Below are 17,075 nucleotides of genomic sequence, written 5' to 3' on the forward strand. Positions count from 1 at the left end.
AGTATTAGGCACTTACATTTTCTCTTCCCATAAAATCCGCTTGTACTGATGGCTGCCATTTTCTGAATGAGGTAAAAGAAGGTACAAAAGCCCCACCCCCTCACATTTGGTATCATTGAAAAGCCCTAAATGTCCTCTGTAGATACCAAAAGGAATTAATTCAGTAGTATGCAGTGGGTGGGAGATATTCAAGTTTACAAATGTCCTCTGCAGAGGACAAATTTGAACTACTGGTAGTCAGGAGGTTATTGAGAGGTTTTGTGGTTGGTGTACATCCTGGCAGCTTTCAGTAAGTTGAAAAAATAGGTCACAGTTATGATTTGAGGTATTATTTCCTGTTATTTGTGTACGTGACACTACGTGACATGCGGTGAGGCTTATAGTTGGTGAGGCACTGATATTTACAAAATATAAACCTAAAAGGAAACCTTATCGAACTGGCTACTGATTATTTTGCATCTCATCAACGTTCTTCACACACTCTCACATACACGTTTGGTACGTAGTCCTATTAAAGGTATGTAAAGATAAGAAAAAACATTACAATAACAGCAGTGAGAGAAAGTAGCATTTGCTATGCACCCTTGAGGCAAATACAGCTTCTAGCTGTATTAAAGGTATTAAAAAGAGGAATCATGACTTTTTCTATTATAACCAGTGCTTTTAGGTCCATCTGTTCTCTGTTCTTCACAACATCGATAATGATGCTTATTAAAGTAATGCTTGACCCCACATTATTTAGGGTTATTTGATAATTAACTGCAACTTATATCATTCTTGCTCCTAGTCAGTATTCAGGTTTAATCTTTATCTTTGCTTCAGGTTGATGATTTTTCTTTTTCTGTGAGCAAAGATTCACAGGGCACCGAGACTTTATCGACAGCAGAGGCTATAAATCCATCTTTCTGTTGGAGGTTTTATTGTTGTTTTTTTCTTCCATCTAATAGATGAGGTAGATCAACATCCCTGGCCTAAACTGCTGTCCTGGTCACTAAAGGACAAAAAAACTGCCATTGTGTTACCGTGTGTGCAGATAGTTGCGAGGTTGTGGTTTTAAGTATGCGTAATACCAAGTTTTTCTGTCTTAATTTTCTACCCTTGTATTGTCACATTATTTGATTATATGAATTACAATAAAAGCTGTTTTTTGATTAAAACATTTAGAGTTGTTGTAATTTGGGGGTTTAATGTATCTTTTGAAACAGGATTAGGATACATCTATGAATCTTCTTTGGTAAGAAAGGGTGCTGTCAGAGGTGTGCTGGTTGGAGGCCCCACTCAGTTGCTAACTTTGCCTGCATGGTAAGCCCTCCCTGATGAAGGTCACACTTGTGTCAGTACTCCTAAACACTGACTCAAGCTGTGTTGATTTTTCCTCCACATGGAGAGGTGTGGAAGCCAAAAATTAAACGTGATTTGGCTGCCAGGGCCTGGTTCATGCATTAAGCATAACCCAAGTTTAGCAACAGTATGTGCTGTTTGCCGTGTGTTTACTGTCTTCAGCAAGCAGCGTTGGCCACAAAAGCAATTAAAGGCAGTCAGACCCGGCAGCCGTCCCAGCAGTAACAGAGAGAACAGCGACTTCGCTCTGTTTCCCTCTGTCCCTCTGTTTCCCGCATGAAAATGAGTTGGTGGGAAGGTGTGACTGATTCTGTATATGTTCTTTTCTTTCTTTCTACTTATCAGGTTCGGGTCTGACTGCTACAGTCTCCCGAGAACATCTCAAGTCTCCTCTAAGTGTGGAGCCTGTCTTGCCTTCATCCACTGACTGGCACTTTGGCCCACCGGTGTATTGGTGGTGCTCTTTGTTTGAGGGTGGAGGCCATGGCTGGTACTGGCTTATTCCTGGGGGCTTCTTCGCAGGGCCTGGGTCGGGGCTCCCGCCAGGGGGCGGGGCAGCGGTGGGGCCTCGGGTACCTGGGGCCCATGGCTAGTTCCACTTCAGGGAGGCTGGCTGGCGGTGGAGCCCACTGGCCCGTCCCCGTGGCTCCTGGGGGCTTTGGCATTGCACCAGCTGGGGGATCTTCCCTTGGTGGGGGGGGGTGGATTTCCTGGTTTGGGCTTTCTTGGGCACCTTTTGTCTGGGGAATCCCTATGGGCAACTTTGGTTTTGGGTCCCCCTGCCTTGGTGCTCTGGGGGAGTGGGTCTTTGGCTATGCTAAGAGCCATACTACTCCCCATGTGAAAGTAAAATCTGTTGAGCTATTTTTGGCATCAAGATTATTCTTCTTATTTCCACATTGCCAGACAGGACACTGTAAAAAAAAAAAAAAAAAAAAAAAAGAGTTACAAATGGAAAAACCACCACTGATTACCCCTGGAGTGGGACATTAATAAAATATTTTAGGTCATTTTTTACTGTTACTTTACAATAGATTCCTTGCATTTAATTTATACATAGCCCCACCCAATGTGTGTGGCTATGCTTTCTGTAAGTTGAATTTGATAACATAGAAAGATTGGTTTATTTATATTTGGTTCAGGTAAAATATTGCTGAATATTGAAACAATTCTCTAGAGTGAAGTTTTAGTTTTGAATGTATTTAGAGTTTTTTTTTTTCAGTTATATTCTGTCTTGCTTACGTTGACATTTCCCTGTCCTACAGCTAGATCCAAGCATGTCCAAATATTCCAAATAAGTGATGAGATCATCTCACATCTTTTGGAACAGTCAATTGCAACTCTCCTTGCTGAAGAGCTGACCACAGTGTTACTCAGCATTGAGGATCGTTGAGAGGTAAGCTACAGCTCAGTCGATGCCAGTCGTCAAACTCTAAGAATCTTTCTCTTTGCTGAAGTTTAAAATGGCCCTACAAGTTTATAACTTTGTCTCCTTCTATGTGCATCTTTTTGCCCTTTGCTGTCTCCCTCCATTGTTTATGACCAAACTTGGATTCCATGTATCAGCAGAATATTATTAGCAGTAATCAGCTGCCCAGAACAGTGTAGGCCTAATATTAAACAAACCTTTGAGGCAAGTATTATGCTTTGATGAATTTTAGGAATCAATGTCCTCAAATCAGCCTTGGCAGCTGATCTAATTGCTCCCTTCATTCACCTGCTGTTCCCTCCCTACTCTATAATTATCATAAATCTTATTCACTTGCTCCCTCTGCTATATATACAGCCCAGCTATCAGGGCCAGATCCTTATTGTTTATTTGTGTTATGTTTCAGTTGTGTCAGTTCTTCATGTTTGTTTTTTGAGTTTTAAGTCCCTGGTTCATGTTATCATCCTCGCAGGCTAGTGGATTGTCGTAGGAAAAAAGTATTCAACTATTCACCCTAGTTAAATAAACGGAAATCGATGGATTTCACTCAGTCAGCACATTTATTCATATCTTTGCAAAGAGATAACAGTTCATCATACAGCCCTAATGGCACAGCATTCTGCCCTGTTCTGCTAGAGCAGCATTCGTCCCCTTTTACTTACAACAATGCAAAAGTAATCAAAGTCAAAACAAAGTACAGACACTTTGGTTAAACACTAACATGTTATGAATAAACCTTGAGAAAGAATCTGGTTTGTTATGGGAAGAAGCTATGTCTGTTCTACAAACATCATCCTGCAGAGAATCATGTGGCCTTCAAGGTGAAACAGACTGGGTGAAAACTTTTATAGTGAGTAAATAGGATAAATTAATATATAATAGAAGAGAGATAAAAAAAATTCCGACAACATGGATTGAAAGGGTCCTTTCTGCTCTTGCATGCTGTTTATTTTTGGATAAAGAGCCTGGTAAGGTACATAGATCTTTGAATATTTTGTCTCTAATTGTTCTCATTTCTGTCTACTTAAATATGATTTAAATGTTTCTTTCTATTGTCATTAAAACATTTTCTCTATTTCCTTATTTAAAATATTTCAAAATTTTAGTTAGCATATTTATTAGATTTAGGTCTGGATAGCCATGTCATTACAAGGCAATTATGTAGGTTCTCTGTGTATTCTTTAGATCAAAACCCTGTGAATTTAAACCTACTTTGACCCATGAGCAGCACTAACCAAGGGACAAATTGAAGAAATAAAGCCAAAATTGCCAATGTAGAAGAAAGACTGTTTTATTTCTTTGCTTTTTTGGATCAGTTTTATTGATCTGTGTGTAATACATAATTCTTAGTAGACCAGAAAGTGTTTGCTTTACGATGGAAACCTTGTATATCTAAAACCTATCCTTTATTGTACATTTTGTTAGCTTGTCTCTCTGCTATTTTAACCAATATGATGTGTTGAAATAGATCTGTTATTTTCAAAGCTTTTTGGCACACCTTTTTTTATAAAGTAGGGCATTGATTTATAAAAAAAAGGTATTTGAATTCTAAAAATCAAAGTTTTCTGCGCAATAGTAATGATGAACTGCGCGGCAACATTCTATACCAGCAATTGTAGTATCTAGGCAACAGCTGTCAGCCTGGTAACGAATCTGGTTGTTTTTCATAATTGTTAAGGTTAACTTTTTTTTTGCAACATAAAACTGACTAAAACTAGACTAAAAACTTTTAAAGTTTTAGCCGACTAAAATCGACTAAAAACATCACATATCATAATGACTAAAATGCGATTAAATCTAATAATGGTTCTGAAGACCAAGACTAAATCTAAGATGGCTGTTAAAAACAACACTGACAGCATCATTTTCCCATCAGCAGGTGCTAATAATGGCGCTTATTGTGTCCACTTTTTTCCCTGTTGTCGGAAAATTTTTATTTCTCTTAATTCATATGTGGGGAGTAACGTGACGTGACGCTCGGCCAAGGAGGGAGAGCGTCAGGTGTAGAGAGAGAGTGGAGATGTGGAGCAGAAGAAGGAAGGAGGGGGAATTCCGACCGGGCAGTGGACGCCAGAGGGGGAATTCCGACCGTGCTGCGGACGCCGACAGCCAGAGGAGTTTGGTGCAGTGAAGATATATGCCTGCAAGTAAACTTGTCTTAAGAAAAGTTCGGGTGTTGGAACCGTGCGAGTGGTGACAGCTGGCGAGCCGCAGCGAGAAGACGGCGCTGGGGTCCATGAACGTTGGTTCGCTCCGATCCGAACAGATCGAACATTCCTTTCTCTATCCTCTCCCTTCTTCTCTTCTATGGAACTGTGAGTATACCCTGCCACCTGACTTCACCGAAGACAGCATTGCTTTAAGGAGCCTTTTGCACTTTGGGGACAGAACTTTTGTGCAGCTGCGGGGCGGGGTCTCACCGAACGGATAACCGGTATTCGATTCCAAGGAACTGTGCTTACAGTTGTGTTGGTGGACATTCGGGACGCCGTGACGTTATTGCCTATATTGTTTTGCTGTATGTTTGTGATGTATTTGTATGCCTAGACTGGCGGTAACACTGATGATGTTTACTTTATGTGGGTAAATTGGGGTTGTCTCACCACGGTTTGCATTTTCAAATGAGGTTACTGTTAAATGATCCAGCATTTCAGTTAGTACGGTCCCGGGACATATTTGATAGTTTTGAGGTTTTTTTTTTAAATTTCGATTCAAAATAAGAGTTTGGGTTCATGAGGAACTGATTGCATTTAAGTGCCTCTGAAGGCTATTTGGTGACATAATTTTCTGTTGATTAATCCAGGCCAACTTTTATTTTATGGTCTGATTGTTTCGTTGAAAAAAAGCAATTTACTATTCCATTTCCATTTACCAGTTTCTGAGCTTGAAGCTCTAATAAAATATAATTGTTTATGCAAACTGGTGATTTATTCTAAGTTGTGGGGGGGGAAAGACATCAACATATCACACCCTCACAGGCGCATACTTCAAATAACTTCTACCCTTCTTAACCTACTACTAGTAGTATTAAGTGATACAGGATAGAAATTTTCATGTAAGTTCAGGCGCTTAAATTTAGCGTCACGAACAGCACGAATATCTGTGTTGCTTATTAGCAAGCCCAGTTAAAATGTCAGACTCAGAAGAAATGAATCAGCTGCGTGCGCAGTTTGAAGAACTCCAAGCAAGGTTTCATGAACAATCCTCGCATATGAAAGAACAAACAGCACTACTTGAACAGGCCAGAAAAGATCAAAGAGAGGCTATGGCAATGGCAAAAGTGGTGCTTGAACAGAAAAAACAACCTACTGTCTATGTACAGAGAGATAGAAAGTGCACAGATTTCACAGGCAGTAAAGCAAGTGATGAGCAATGTATAGAAGAGTGGATTGCTTCAATTAAATCATACTTTAAAGTATGTAAAATCCCTGAAGAGGATAAAGTGGAACTCATAAAGCAACACCTGAAAGGAGAAGCAAAACTAACTGTTAAGCTCATGCTGGAGAGTAGCGCTACAAATGCTGAGGCTGTGTTCAAGGTCCTTGAGGAGGTGTATGGTGACAAAGTCCCTGTAGGCACAAGGCTAAGAGAGTTCTATGACCGCAAGCAAGTAGCTGGTGAAAAAATTAGGGCATTTGCTTATGATCTACAGGAGAAACTTAGTCGATTAATAAGACGTGACGAAAAGCGCTTCCAAGATCCAGATTTAGTGCTCATGGAGCAGTTTGTGTTGGGATTGCATGACGATTCCTTACGCAGAGAGATGAAGAGGCAGATTAAGGGGAGGGAATCTAAAAAATTCAGTGAGCTCATGCAGGCCGCCATCGACTGGTCGGAGGAGGAAGAAGTTCTGTCAGCTAGTCCAGCAAAGAACCCCAACCGGGGCACTGTAAGCGCTGCTTCTGCTGAAAGTAACTTTTGTGCAGGCCTGTCACTGCAGTCGCTGCACGAATCCATACAANGCTGCACTGCACAGCTGCTATGGTCCAGTTGATGGCCGTGTACCACGTGACGTGACGCTGGACGCGGAGCCAATGAAGGAAATGAATATCCTAACGATATTAATAATTGTATAAATAATTGTGTTTGTAAATAAACTAACAGGAACTTATCTTCAGATTAACTTGCCTTCTTGGTGGCTCGTTTTCAGTGCTTTACTGCAATTGTTTGGGGTTATATGGAAAAAAAATCAATAAATAAAAAAATAACAATAAAAATCGCAAAATAATTATGGGGTGGCTAATACCAACGAAGGGATGACTTCAGCCACCCTAAAATAGGTCTAGCCACGTCCCTGGTGGGGGGGAAAGACATCAACATATCACACTCTCACAGGCGCATACTTCAAATAACTTCTACTCTTCTTAACCTACTACTAGTAGTATTAAGTGATACAGGATAGAAATTCTCATGTAAGTTCAGGCGCTTACATAAGGATCAGTGGATTCATCACAAGAACGCTGAACTTGATTGGTGCATGAAACATATATATGTTTAGAATCAATGAGATATTTAGACAAAACTGGAAAAGCCATAAACATGGTCATTTATGTTCAAATGCGAAAAAAGAAGTCTGATACCTCAATTTACCTTAACAAACAATTGCATAAGCCGTAAAGAATTTTAAACCTGGATTATTTATTCTTACTCCTTACTTACAAGAGTCTGTGCCAAACTGTCACAAAATATGTGAAATATTAAGGAAAACAGAGTAAAAAACTTCACACTAATTTATAGGTATCAACTGATTTTTTTTTATTTTTGCTGCTTAGTTTCTAGCATGCAGCTGGATAACTTGGTCTGGTGAAAACAGCTCCTGTTACAGTAATAAACAGTGTATTTATTTGTGCTTGACAAATTCAACCATAGGTTCCGAAAATAGGCATATTAAGAAACAGGAATATTTTAGCCAAAACTGGTTTTCAGGCACAAAAGGTTAAATTATCTCTTTTTTCTTTCTTTTTTTTTTTTTAGAAAAGGAGACATTTTCATGAGTTTAAAATGTATAATCTATGTCTTTTTACAGCCCTGCTGTAGTCTGCATAAGTATTTCAAATGTAGTGGAGAGTTAAGAGTCTAGACAATGTCCATTATACACACATTGCTTTCAAGAATTGCATTAAATTCAGAACGGAAGTCAGGGAAGTTTTCATAGCTATCAGTTATTTGTAGAATGCTTCCACATGTGTGTCCCACTGGTCGTCTTGTGAAATCTGTCATATCTTGAAATTCCACATAAATACTATTTGTTACTATAAGATCCGATTCAGTGCAGAATCGCATAAACTCATGAATTTTATCATCATCCAGCTCTCTGATGAATCTTTTGAGATAGTTTCCCACTTCTTTTTGCATGGGAGACAAATCCTCTTCAAATTTCAGCAGTTGGCAGACTTTTCTTGGTGTTGGTTGCAGGTCTGAAAACAACTTAATTAGTTCCTCTGGAGTAATGGAAAGATGTGGATAGATGACCTCCCTCCAGCAGTCAATGACAAACATTGTGTTTTGGACAAGCTCTTTGTGTACTATTAAGCGCACAAATCTTCCTAACATCTAAACGATGTTAGAAAGATTTTCAGCAGTTATTTGTTTTCTACAGCCATAACTATCAAGACCTTCCAGAAGATCATCTAAATCAACAGCAGAAAAGTTCTTGACTGTTTTCCTCAAAACCTCACATTCTTGGCTGCTGACAAACTGCAGAAAGTGTCCTTGAAGATCACTGTAAACACCATTGAAAAGCACTTGTTCAAGAAAGGGGATTGCAAGTTTATTTGGAAAATACTGACAGTCCTGGTAACCTTTCAAAAGTATTCGCCCAACTGCCTTCCATTTCTCAGCAGTGAAATCATGGCGAATGAATGGCACTTTAACTGTTGTCCCAAGAGTGCATCGCTCATAGAATTCATTCCAGAAGCAGGTGAGTCCATCTCTCAGTATCCCCGATCCATTGCCAGCTTCCTCTTTGTTGTCTGGAAGTATGCGCTTCACTTTCATAATTTTTCTCATAATTTCGGCATCAGAGAAAGCAGTAATAATTTAATTTAAAGTGTTGGTGTAACATACAGTGATTGTTGTTACATCCTCTGTAAGTGGTGCAAGAAAACCCTCATAGATTAATGTTTCTTCCGAATCTTCTTCAGCATCAAGAATGGGACCGAAAGTGATTTCTGAATCATCTAAATTGTCCAATCCAGGTTGGACTTCAGCATAACTATTCCTGAGTTCCACCCCTTGCAAAGGATTAATTTTACTGCTATTGCTTTCCAAGACAAATATGACATCAGATTTCTCACTTTCATCTTCTTTAGGATCTTTCAGCTTTGTTGAAATGTAGAAGCGCAACATTGTCAGCCTTGCTGCTTCATACATAGTGCCAATACTCTGGCAGGTGTCTTCAGTAAGGTGGTTCTCTTTAAAGTCCCAAACCTCAAATTCAAAATCTGTTTCAGTCCCTTAGGTGATATGCCATCAGGAAAAAAACAGTTTCTTTACTTCTCGAAGAATATCCTTTAATCCAGCATCAGTGGACATCTGAATTTTTCTAGTGCCGCCTTCCTGCTCCGCTCTCACCTGTTTGGTTACTTTTCCATCACAATGGATCCTTCCTATCTCGACATTTCGTGTTGCTTTCTGCTTCTTTGTCTGCCTTGTTCTTTCATGTGAGGTGTTCTCTGTTGCACTTCCCTATCTGTTTTTCATTTTCTCACTAAGCCTTTGCAGAAGTCCTTGATTTTTTTTTTTTTGAGGGTTGTTGTTTGCTGCTGCAGAAATTGAAGAGGGCAATTCGGTCTCCATAGGAGGGGATGTAATTTGCCAGAGTTGCATCATCCATCAGCGCTATGACATCACAGTCAATCTAAGCACAAAGAACAAGTAAATTATTAGTTTTGAAAATATTTTCCCTACAAACCAATTGGAGCACCCTTAACATAGCAGCCATAGGTAGGAAAAACTGGCTGTAAATAACATAAGGGCTAGCTACTGTTTTGAGGAGGGATACAAATAATGGAAGAAGGGAGCTTTAATGTACCCTTTAAGGAAATTGATCACCCATTATAAAAAAAGAAAAGAAAATAATTCATTGTGATGTAAAAAGAGATTACGACTTACAGTCCATTTAAGGTAAAAAGTATTACAGGTAGAACACACAAACATCAACATTATAAATCACATTATAAATCATCCGATTTATAATGTTGATGTTTGTGTGTTGTACCTAATCTCTACGTTTGTTAATAGTCTGTTTCTCTCCATCCATCCATCCATCCATCCATCCATCCATCCATCCATCCATCCATCCATCCATCCATCCATCCAGTCATTCTGCGTTCCCACTGGTTGCACTAACGTCATCACTCCACCCTGTGGTCACAGTTCAAAGCTACAGTGGGTTCCGACAATCATGTTTTTAAAAAATGTATAAAAAGTTTAAGCACCGCATTGTTTCATTTAGTGAGCTGTGACTGAAGCCTGCCACCGTCACATTTATGTAATGTTTATTAAATAACTCTTGGTCTGCTAAACATTGTCTGCTGAATATCAGCCTAAGCAGCTGATATTAGGACCGGCTAGCCATCTAAGCTCCAGGTCTTAACAGTAAAAGTAAACCATTTTAAATTATAAATCCAACCATAGCTTCCGCTGTTAAACCACTGCCTCTGTTGTCTATTATGTTGACAATCTCCATCAACTTAATCTAACAAACATGTTAGCATAAAGCCATAGCCGTGTTTGTTTTACAGACTACTCTCTTGTTTTACTCACCTTCTGCTCTTCCATTAATGAAATGGCATCATCGGGGACTCCTCTGGCACGTAAAAAGTCACCTAATTCTGTCTTTTTCCACCAGGCCCTCCCAAACAACTCGTATCTTTGGCAACGAAGCTTTGTGCTCCCACATCTCTTCCTTCATGGTGCCCATCTGCATTAAGATCCAAAATTCTGAGATTAAAGTCAGAATTCTGAGATTAAAGTTGGAATTCTGAGAAAAAAATCTGAATTCTGAGATTAAAGTCAGACTTTTGAGAAAAAAAAATCTGAATTCTGACTTTTTTCCCATATTAAACTGAATTAAAATTTAAAAATCAGTAAACTTTTTTTTTTTTTCCCAGTGGCCCTAATCCTCTTCCATACATGTCTGTTTTAGAGACTAGCTCTCTTGTTTTAATGATCTTCTGCTCCTCCATTAATAAGGGGACCCCTCGGGCACTTAAAAACTTGCCTAATTCCGTCATTTTCCACCAATGTGTCATTGGCCCTCTCAAAAAACTCACATCTTTGTCAGTGAAGCTGAGTGCTCCCACATCTCTTCCTTCATGGTGCCCATCTACATTAAGATCCAACATTTTGAGATTAAAGTCAGAATTCTGAGATTAAAGTCAGAATTCTGAGAAAAAAGTCAGAATTCTGAGTTTAATCTCAGAATTCTGACTTTTTTCTCATAATTCTGGCTTTTTTACCATAATAAACTGAAAGAAATTTTAAAAATCAGTTAACTTTTATTTATTTTTTTCAGTGGCCCTAATCCTCTTCTTCTTCTTCTTTTGGTTTATTGGTGGTTGGCAACAAACTTTGAGTAGCATTACTGCCACTTACTGTATGCAGTGTGGTTCTTGATGTATTTATCTACCAATCTATATATCTTTCTATATATATATCTATTTGTATCTATCCAAAGTCTATGTTGGATCTAGTCATACTTGTGTAAATCTGTTTTAGTGATTGCCTATCTGCTCCCCAGTCACTGCCAGCCAAGCATCTCATAATATTTAAAATCTTCTTACATTTATCAACAACTTTTTGAATATGAATATTCTATTTTAATTTTTCGTCAAACCATTATCCAAAAAATTTTATACATTTTACTTGTTCTAATCCTTGGCTGTATAGTTTTAATTTGATTTCCTTATTTACTTTTTTCTGATTAAATATCACTACTTTTGTTTTTTCAACTGAAAACTTAAATCCCCATTGCAACGCCCATTTCTCTATTTCAATAATAATCTCTTGTAATTTTTTTTTTACAATAAAATCTACATTTTTCCCTCTGTTCCAAACAGCTCCATCATCTGCATAATTTATCATGATTGAGAACAGTAATGGACTTATGATACTACCCTGCGGAGTTCCATTTTCTACTATATAATTTTCTGAGATGACTTCACCAATTCTAACTTGTATTTTCCTATTTGTTAAAAAATCTTTAAACTATTTAAATATTTTTCCTTTAATACCCAACATGTATAATTTAATTAATAATCCCTTAACCCACATCATATCATATGCTTTTTCTATATCAAAAAATACTGCCACTACACTTTCCTTACTTACTTGTGCTCTCCTAATTTCATGCTCTAAACATAGTGTTGGATCATTAGTACACCTCCCTTTTCGAAAACCACTTTGATATTTTGACATATGAAATTTTTTATTTAAATAATATACTAATCTATTGTTAATGATTCTTTCCATTATTTTACATAGATTTGATGTTAAAGCTATTGGTCTGTAATTCTGTGGATTTGAATGATCTTTTCCTGGTTTAGCTATTGGTACTATATTTGATCCTTTCCAGTTTGTCGGTAATTTTCCCTTGTCCCAAATTTTATTACATAGTTGCAATATTATATCTTTGGATTTTTCACTAAGTTGACTTATCATTCTATACCAAATTTGATCTTTACCTGGTGCTGTATTTTTTGTCTTCCTCAGTGCGTCATTCAGTTCGACTTTGTAAACTCAACATTCAATAAATTGTTTGTTTCTTAAACACACTCTGGTAAATCTTTATGTTTACGTTTTGTATATTCTCTTCCTTTTCTACCCTCTTCGCTAATATTATTTGAACTATTATTTTTTTTATTGTCTATTATTAAAATATTCAAACTCTCTCTTTATTCCATTCATTCTTTTATTTACTTACCAATTTTTTTCTATTTTTGTGTCTTTCCCTATTGTGCTACAAAAATTTCTCCAATATTCTCTTTTTGCATTCCTAATAGTTCTCCTTACCATTGCTTGCTTTCTTTTATAATCAGTTAAATTATTATAAATTGGATTACCTTTTAGTACCTTAAATGCTTTATTTCTTACTTTCATTGCTTCTTTACTTCACATTCATTTGTCCACCATGGTACCATTTTCTTATAATTTTTACACCCTGTTTTCTTTATAGAATGGTCGGCTGCTTCCATAATTATCTTACTATTTTTTTTTTTTGTTTACATCATTTATATTCATTCTCATATCTACTTTTTCCAAGTTTATTTGACTCAAGAATCTAAATTTAATCCAGTCTGCTTTATTAAAATTTTGTTTTTCCTTAATCCTCTTCCGTAGTTTTCTCATCAATATGCGAGAGTGGAGCGATGCGCGCTCCCGCGAGAGGGGATGCAATTCTCAGCAGGCATGCATTTCTCGGTATAACACCTGTTTTGCTGCCGCCGAAGCCGTCAAAGCCAACTCTCCTCCTCAAATGACAAGTAAAAAAAAAATAAAAAATTCCATATCTATTTTTTTTGTTGTTTTTGTTGTTTCTTTCCGCATTTCTCGAGCTGTCGGATTTTGTTTGGCGCTGTTTTGGGGTAGACGTGATGACGTCGTGTCGCAACCAGGAAGTGCTCCAAAGGCTAGACCGTCCCATTTGCCAACCGCTGAGGATCCTCCAGAGCATCCTCCGAAGGCTGGGTCCTCCTGAGGCTGGGTAGGCTGGTTCCTTCGAAGGACGCATCCTGCGAATTGAGACGCAGCTATATAGACACGCATGCGCATACCCTAATCTAGGAGACAAACTGTCAAAGTAGCCAGCAGTTGTTATCGCGGCACTCGGTTTCTGTTCCAGTTATAACTCTGTTTTTCCCCCGAAGGTGTTTGTCTTCAGACAGTGTTTTCCCACGCTTCAATTTTCATACCATGACCGAACAATCAGCATTACTTCTTCGAAAACAGTTAGCAGGTAATACAAACATCAGTGCTCACGTCAAAACAAAGGTTGGTTGTTAAACCCATATGCTAACGTTAGCTTCAAAGCAAACTGTGATAAGCGGCGTATATGCGATCGGACTGAGTTCGGAGAGCTAACACATAAACAATAAATGGTCCCCTTGTCAACACACCTCAGCGTACGGATACACTTTTTTGGTTAGCTTGTAACATAAAGCTGCAACTGAAAAAGAAAAAAAAAATCTAATAATGTACTCTGCCTTGATCAGTAACACAGCTAAAGGCGTTAGTAGTAGTCCAACACCTTTACGTGAAAACACTGTACTTAATCTGTAAACAATTGCTATGAATAAATGTAGATCTCAAATTAATACATTGAACTTATTATTTCTGTGAGTTTTTTGTGAGCTGCTAGGCTAAATTTACTAGTTTGACCGTTGGTAAACTTTTAATCAAGCCCATTGACTTGTTTGCTTTCATATATCATTTTGGAGAGCACATGATTATTTTTGTATGATAATGAAGAAAACATGAATCTCTTGGCAGTAATCTGTATAGTTACCTAAATGAATATAATAAAAATATTTCTCATCAGTAAGAAGACAATGTTTGGGTTCTAATATGGATAAAAAGTTGTACGATAATCTTAAGGACTGACACCAAGTTCAGTTTTGTCCAAAGTCTGACTTGCAGAGTTCAAAACCCAGGTATTTTATATGAATATGAATCAATACATTGCTGTTTTTTCCATATTTGATCTGCTTGTCATCTAGCAAAGTTGATAACACTGTCTAATTAAATATGATTTTGATAGAGATTGCTTCAATGTCAATGTACCAGTGGGACAGGGGATAATGTCCTCCTTTCATTGCATTTCTTAGACATTATATTCTAAGAATTATTAGTTTTTTTGTTTCTGTAGTTATTGGCCATGTGTAGGTTTTGCTTTATTAATCATATGTTAGGGAAAATATTTTAAAACTACAGTGTTCTTTCTTCTGCCAGAGCTCAACAAGAACCCAGTGGAGGGATTTTCAGCTGGCTTGATAGACGATGACGACATATATAAGTGGGAAGTTGTGATTATTGGTCCACAAGACACCCTTTTGTGAGAACATTTCGATAAGAAGAGTTACAAAATAATTAAAAGACTCATAATAGATTTTTAAAAATCATGCTCATTTTTTTTTTTCACAGTGAAGGGGGTTTTTTCAAAGCATACCTAACGTTTCCCTACGACTATCCACTGCGGCCACCAAAGATGAAATTCATCACTGAGATTTGGCATCCAAACGGTAAAGTCACATCTCTGAGTTCCGTTACCTAAAAGTTTAATTGCCTCATTATCTCATAAGTATTGCAGATAAAGAGCCAAACATTTTTCTTTGACTGAAGAGTGTGCATTGTTATCGAAAATGTTCTTCACAGTGGCAAAGAACGGGGATGTTTGCATCTCAATTTTGCACGAGCCAGGAGAAGACAAGTTTGGTTATGAAAAGCCTGAAGAGCGCTGGCTTCCAATCCACACCGTTGAGACAATCATGATTAGCGTTATCTCCATGCTTGCTGACCCAAACAGTGATTCACCAGCGAATGTGGATGCTGCAGTGGGTTATGCTACTTTCTGTGTTCCAGATTCTAAATTTGGTTTTAAAGTTTCATAATCTGTAATCATGTTCTTAATAATATGATGTTATTCCCACAGAAAGAATGGAGGGAGGACCCTAATGGAGAATTCAAGAAAAAAGTGGCTCGCTGTGTAAGGAAAAGTCAAGAGATGGCATTTGATTAGGGGTCCACTATTACTTCCTGAGTGAGTTAGCTGACCTGTTTGAAAGACTGGTGTCCATAATGTGACACCCAAGAGTAATGCGAATTCCCTTGTGCTTTTGTGCAGTTAAAGGAAATGCCTTCAGTGTGAAAAAAGGCTTTTGCATCCTTTGTTTTGCCAGTCAAAGGATCCGATTGGCCTCAACTACATTTCTGTGAATGGTCTGCCAGATGAGCCAATTTGAGAACACTGCCAGCCAAGTTACCCTGAATCCTTATTGGAATTGTATATTTATTTAATTTATTTTAAGAAATTAATTGTGTAAAATATGTCATTTGTAAATGTATTTGCTTTTTTATCTGCTGCTGAACAGTTTTGACTTTATACCAGGTTTCTTATGCAATTTAGTGTAGTAGATTGTGTAGACAAAAGCCTTTCCTTATTAGGTCGTCATTTGTCCTCCTTACAAGCTCGCCGGATTGTTGTCAACGCAATTCGTGTTCATGAATATATTTATTTCTACGGCTGTTAAAGAGTCACTGTTGCCTTTTGTGTTTGTCACATTTTCACAAATGGCCCTTTTGTCTAACAAAAAAAAATTTGAAACACTTAGTGCGACCTTAAGGTTTGATTTTTTTTTTTTTTCCTAGGATTGTTAAGGATTTTTAAAGCTCTGCCATTTAAATATGCATAATAATATATGTAGCTATTTTCATTTTTTTTGCTGGAAAGCTTAAAAACCTATACATTAATTTAAGACCTTTCTTTGTATTTATATAACCTGTGCCAACTTCTCAGGATCACAATTATGACTTCCTAAACTCCGTCATGTTGCCATTCACTAATTTCGGCCCCTGGAATTGGTAATCTACAGCAGTTCTTTCATATGTGGTTCCTAGTCAATAACAAGGTCCCTAAATAATGGGCAAAACTCAATTTGTGTAACTATTAATCTTGACCAGTTAAATGCCATCTCACTACGATAAACATAACTCAAACTAAATATTTTACATTTAGATTGGTTATGTGGCTCCTAGTGTTTTTTTGCCCGTATTTTAAGCAGCAAATTTGAAAAGGTTTAAGATGAAAATACTTGGGAAAAAGTTCTGAAAAAAGGAGGGTCCATAATTTAATCAGATGCTCTTTTTGCAATGACACATATTTATGTCATTATTCATGATTAAATAATCATTTCTTGTTTCATATTCTTGATTAAATTGCTTTTCTTCTGGCTGAAGTGTCTTTCAGTTAGATAGATAATGAAGTTTCTTTTGTTATTCGATTCTTGTAATTGGAGATGTTGTAAGGAATTAATTTTGATTTATAGTTAAGTTTAGACATGCCATTCATATTCAATGAAAACAAACTAGAAAAAAGTTTTTTAAAAGCATAAATGGTTATTTCCAAACCAATAAGTCCATCATAAACAGCCATTTAGATTATTCCTAGTTGAAAAACAATGAAAGTAGTTGGCCATCTTCTTGCATAACCAGACAGCTGTTGATGTGTTATATAAAGTTAGTAAATATATGTAGAAGCGATGGTCGCATATTACAGCTGTTGACAATACCATGTTTACATGAAACTTTC

The 17,075-nt window shown here is 37.4% G+C and overlaps 2 protein-coding genes across 5 annotated transcripts in view; both read left to right on the forward strand.

Moving 5' to 3' along the window:
• The window catches only part of plaur (plasminogen activator, urokinase receptor), a 31,151-nt gene extending 29,217 nt beyond the window's left edge, over nucleotides 1-1,934 (forward strand). Inside the window, exon 5 of the mRNA XM_015404174.1 lies at nucleotides 1,687-1,934. Within this exon, the coding sequence (XP_015259660.1) occupies nucleotides 1,687-1,934 (248 nt within the window). The remainder of the gene's footprint in view (nucleotides 1-1,686) is intronic.
• An 11,566-nt stretch (nucleotides 1,935-13,500) lies between these two features.
• The window catches only part of LOC107104226 (ubiquitin-conjugating enzyme E2 G1), a 3,764-nt gene continuing 189 nt past the window's right edge, over nucleotides 13,501-17,075 (forward strand). The window contains exons 1-6 of one of the 4 annotated variants that reach the window (XR_001482235.1): nucleotides 13,505-13,727; nucleotides 14,720-14,822; nucleotides 14,912-15,009; nucleotides 15,143-15,321; nucleotides 15,424-15,527; nucleotides 15,612-17,075. The exon at nucleotides 15,612-17,075 is cut by the window's right edge and continues 189 nt beyond it. Coding sequence is in view for 3 of the 4 variants with exons in the window: in XM_015404169.1 (XP_015259655.1) it covers nucleotides 13,685-13,727; nucleotides 14,720-14,822; nucleotides 14,912-15,009; nucleotides 15,143-15,321; nucleotides 15,420-15,506 (510 nt within the window). In the remaining variant the exon portion in view is untranslated. Of the gene's footprint in view, nucleotides 13,728-14,719; nucleotides 14,823-14,911; nucleotides 15,010-15,142; nucleotides 15,322-15,419 lie in introns of all 4 variants that reach the window. The other 3 variants (XM_015404171.1, XM_015404169.1, XM_015404170.1) reach the window with 3 other exon arrangements.

Source organism: Cyprinodon variegatus, unplaced genomic scaffold (assembly GCF_000732505.1).
Source record: "Cyprinodon variegatus isolate N-32 unplaced genomic scaffold, C_variegatus-1.0 Scaffold1658, whole genome shotgun sequence".
NCBI classification, from domain to species: Eukaryota; Metazoa; Chordata; class Actinopteri; order Cyprinodontiformes; family Cyprinodontidae; genus Cyprinodon; species Cyprinodon variegatus.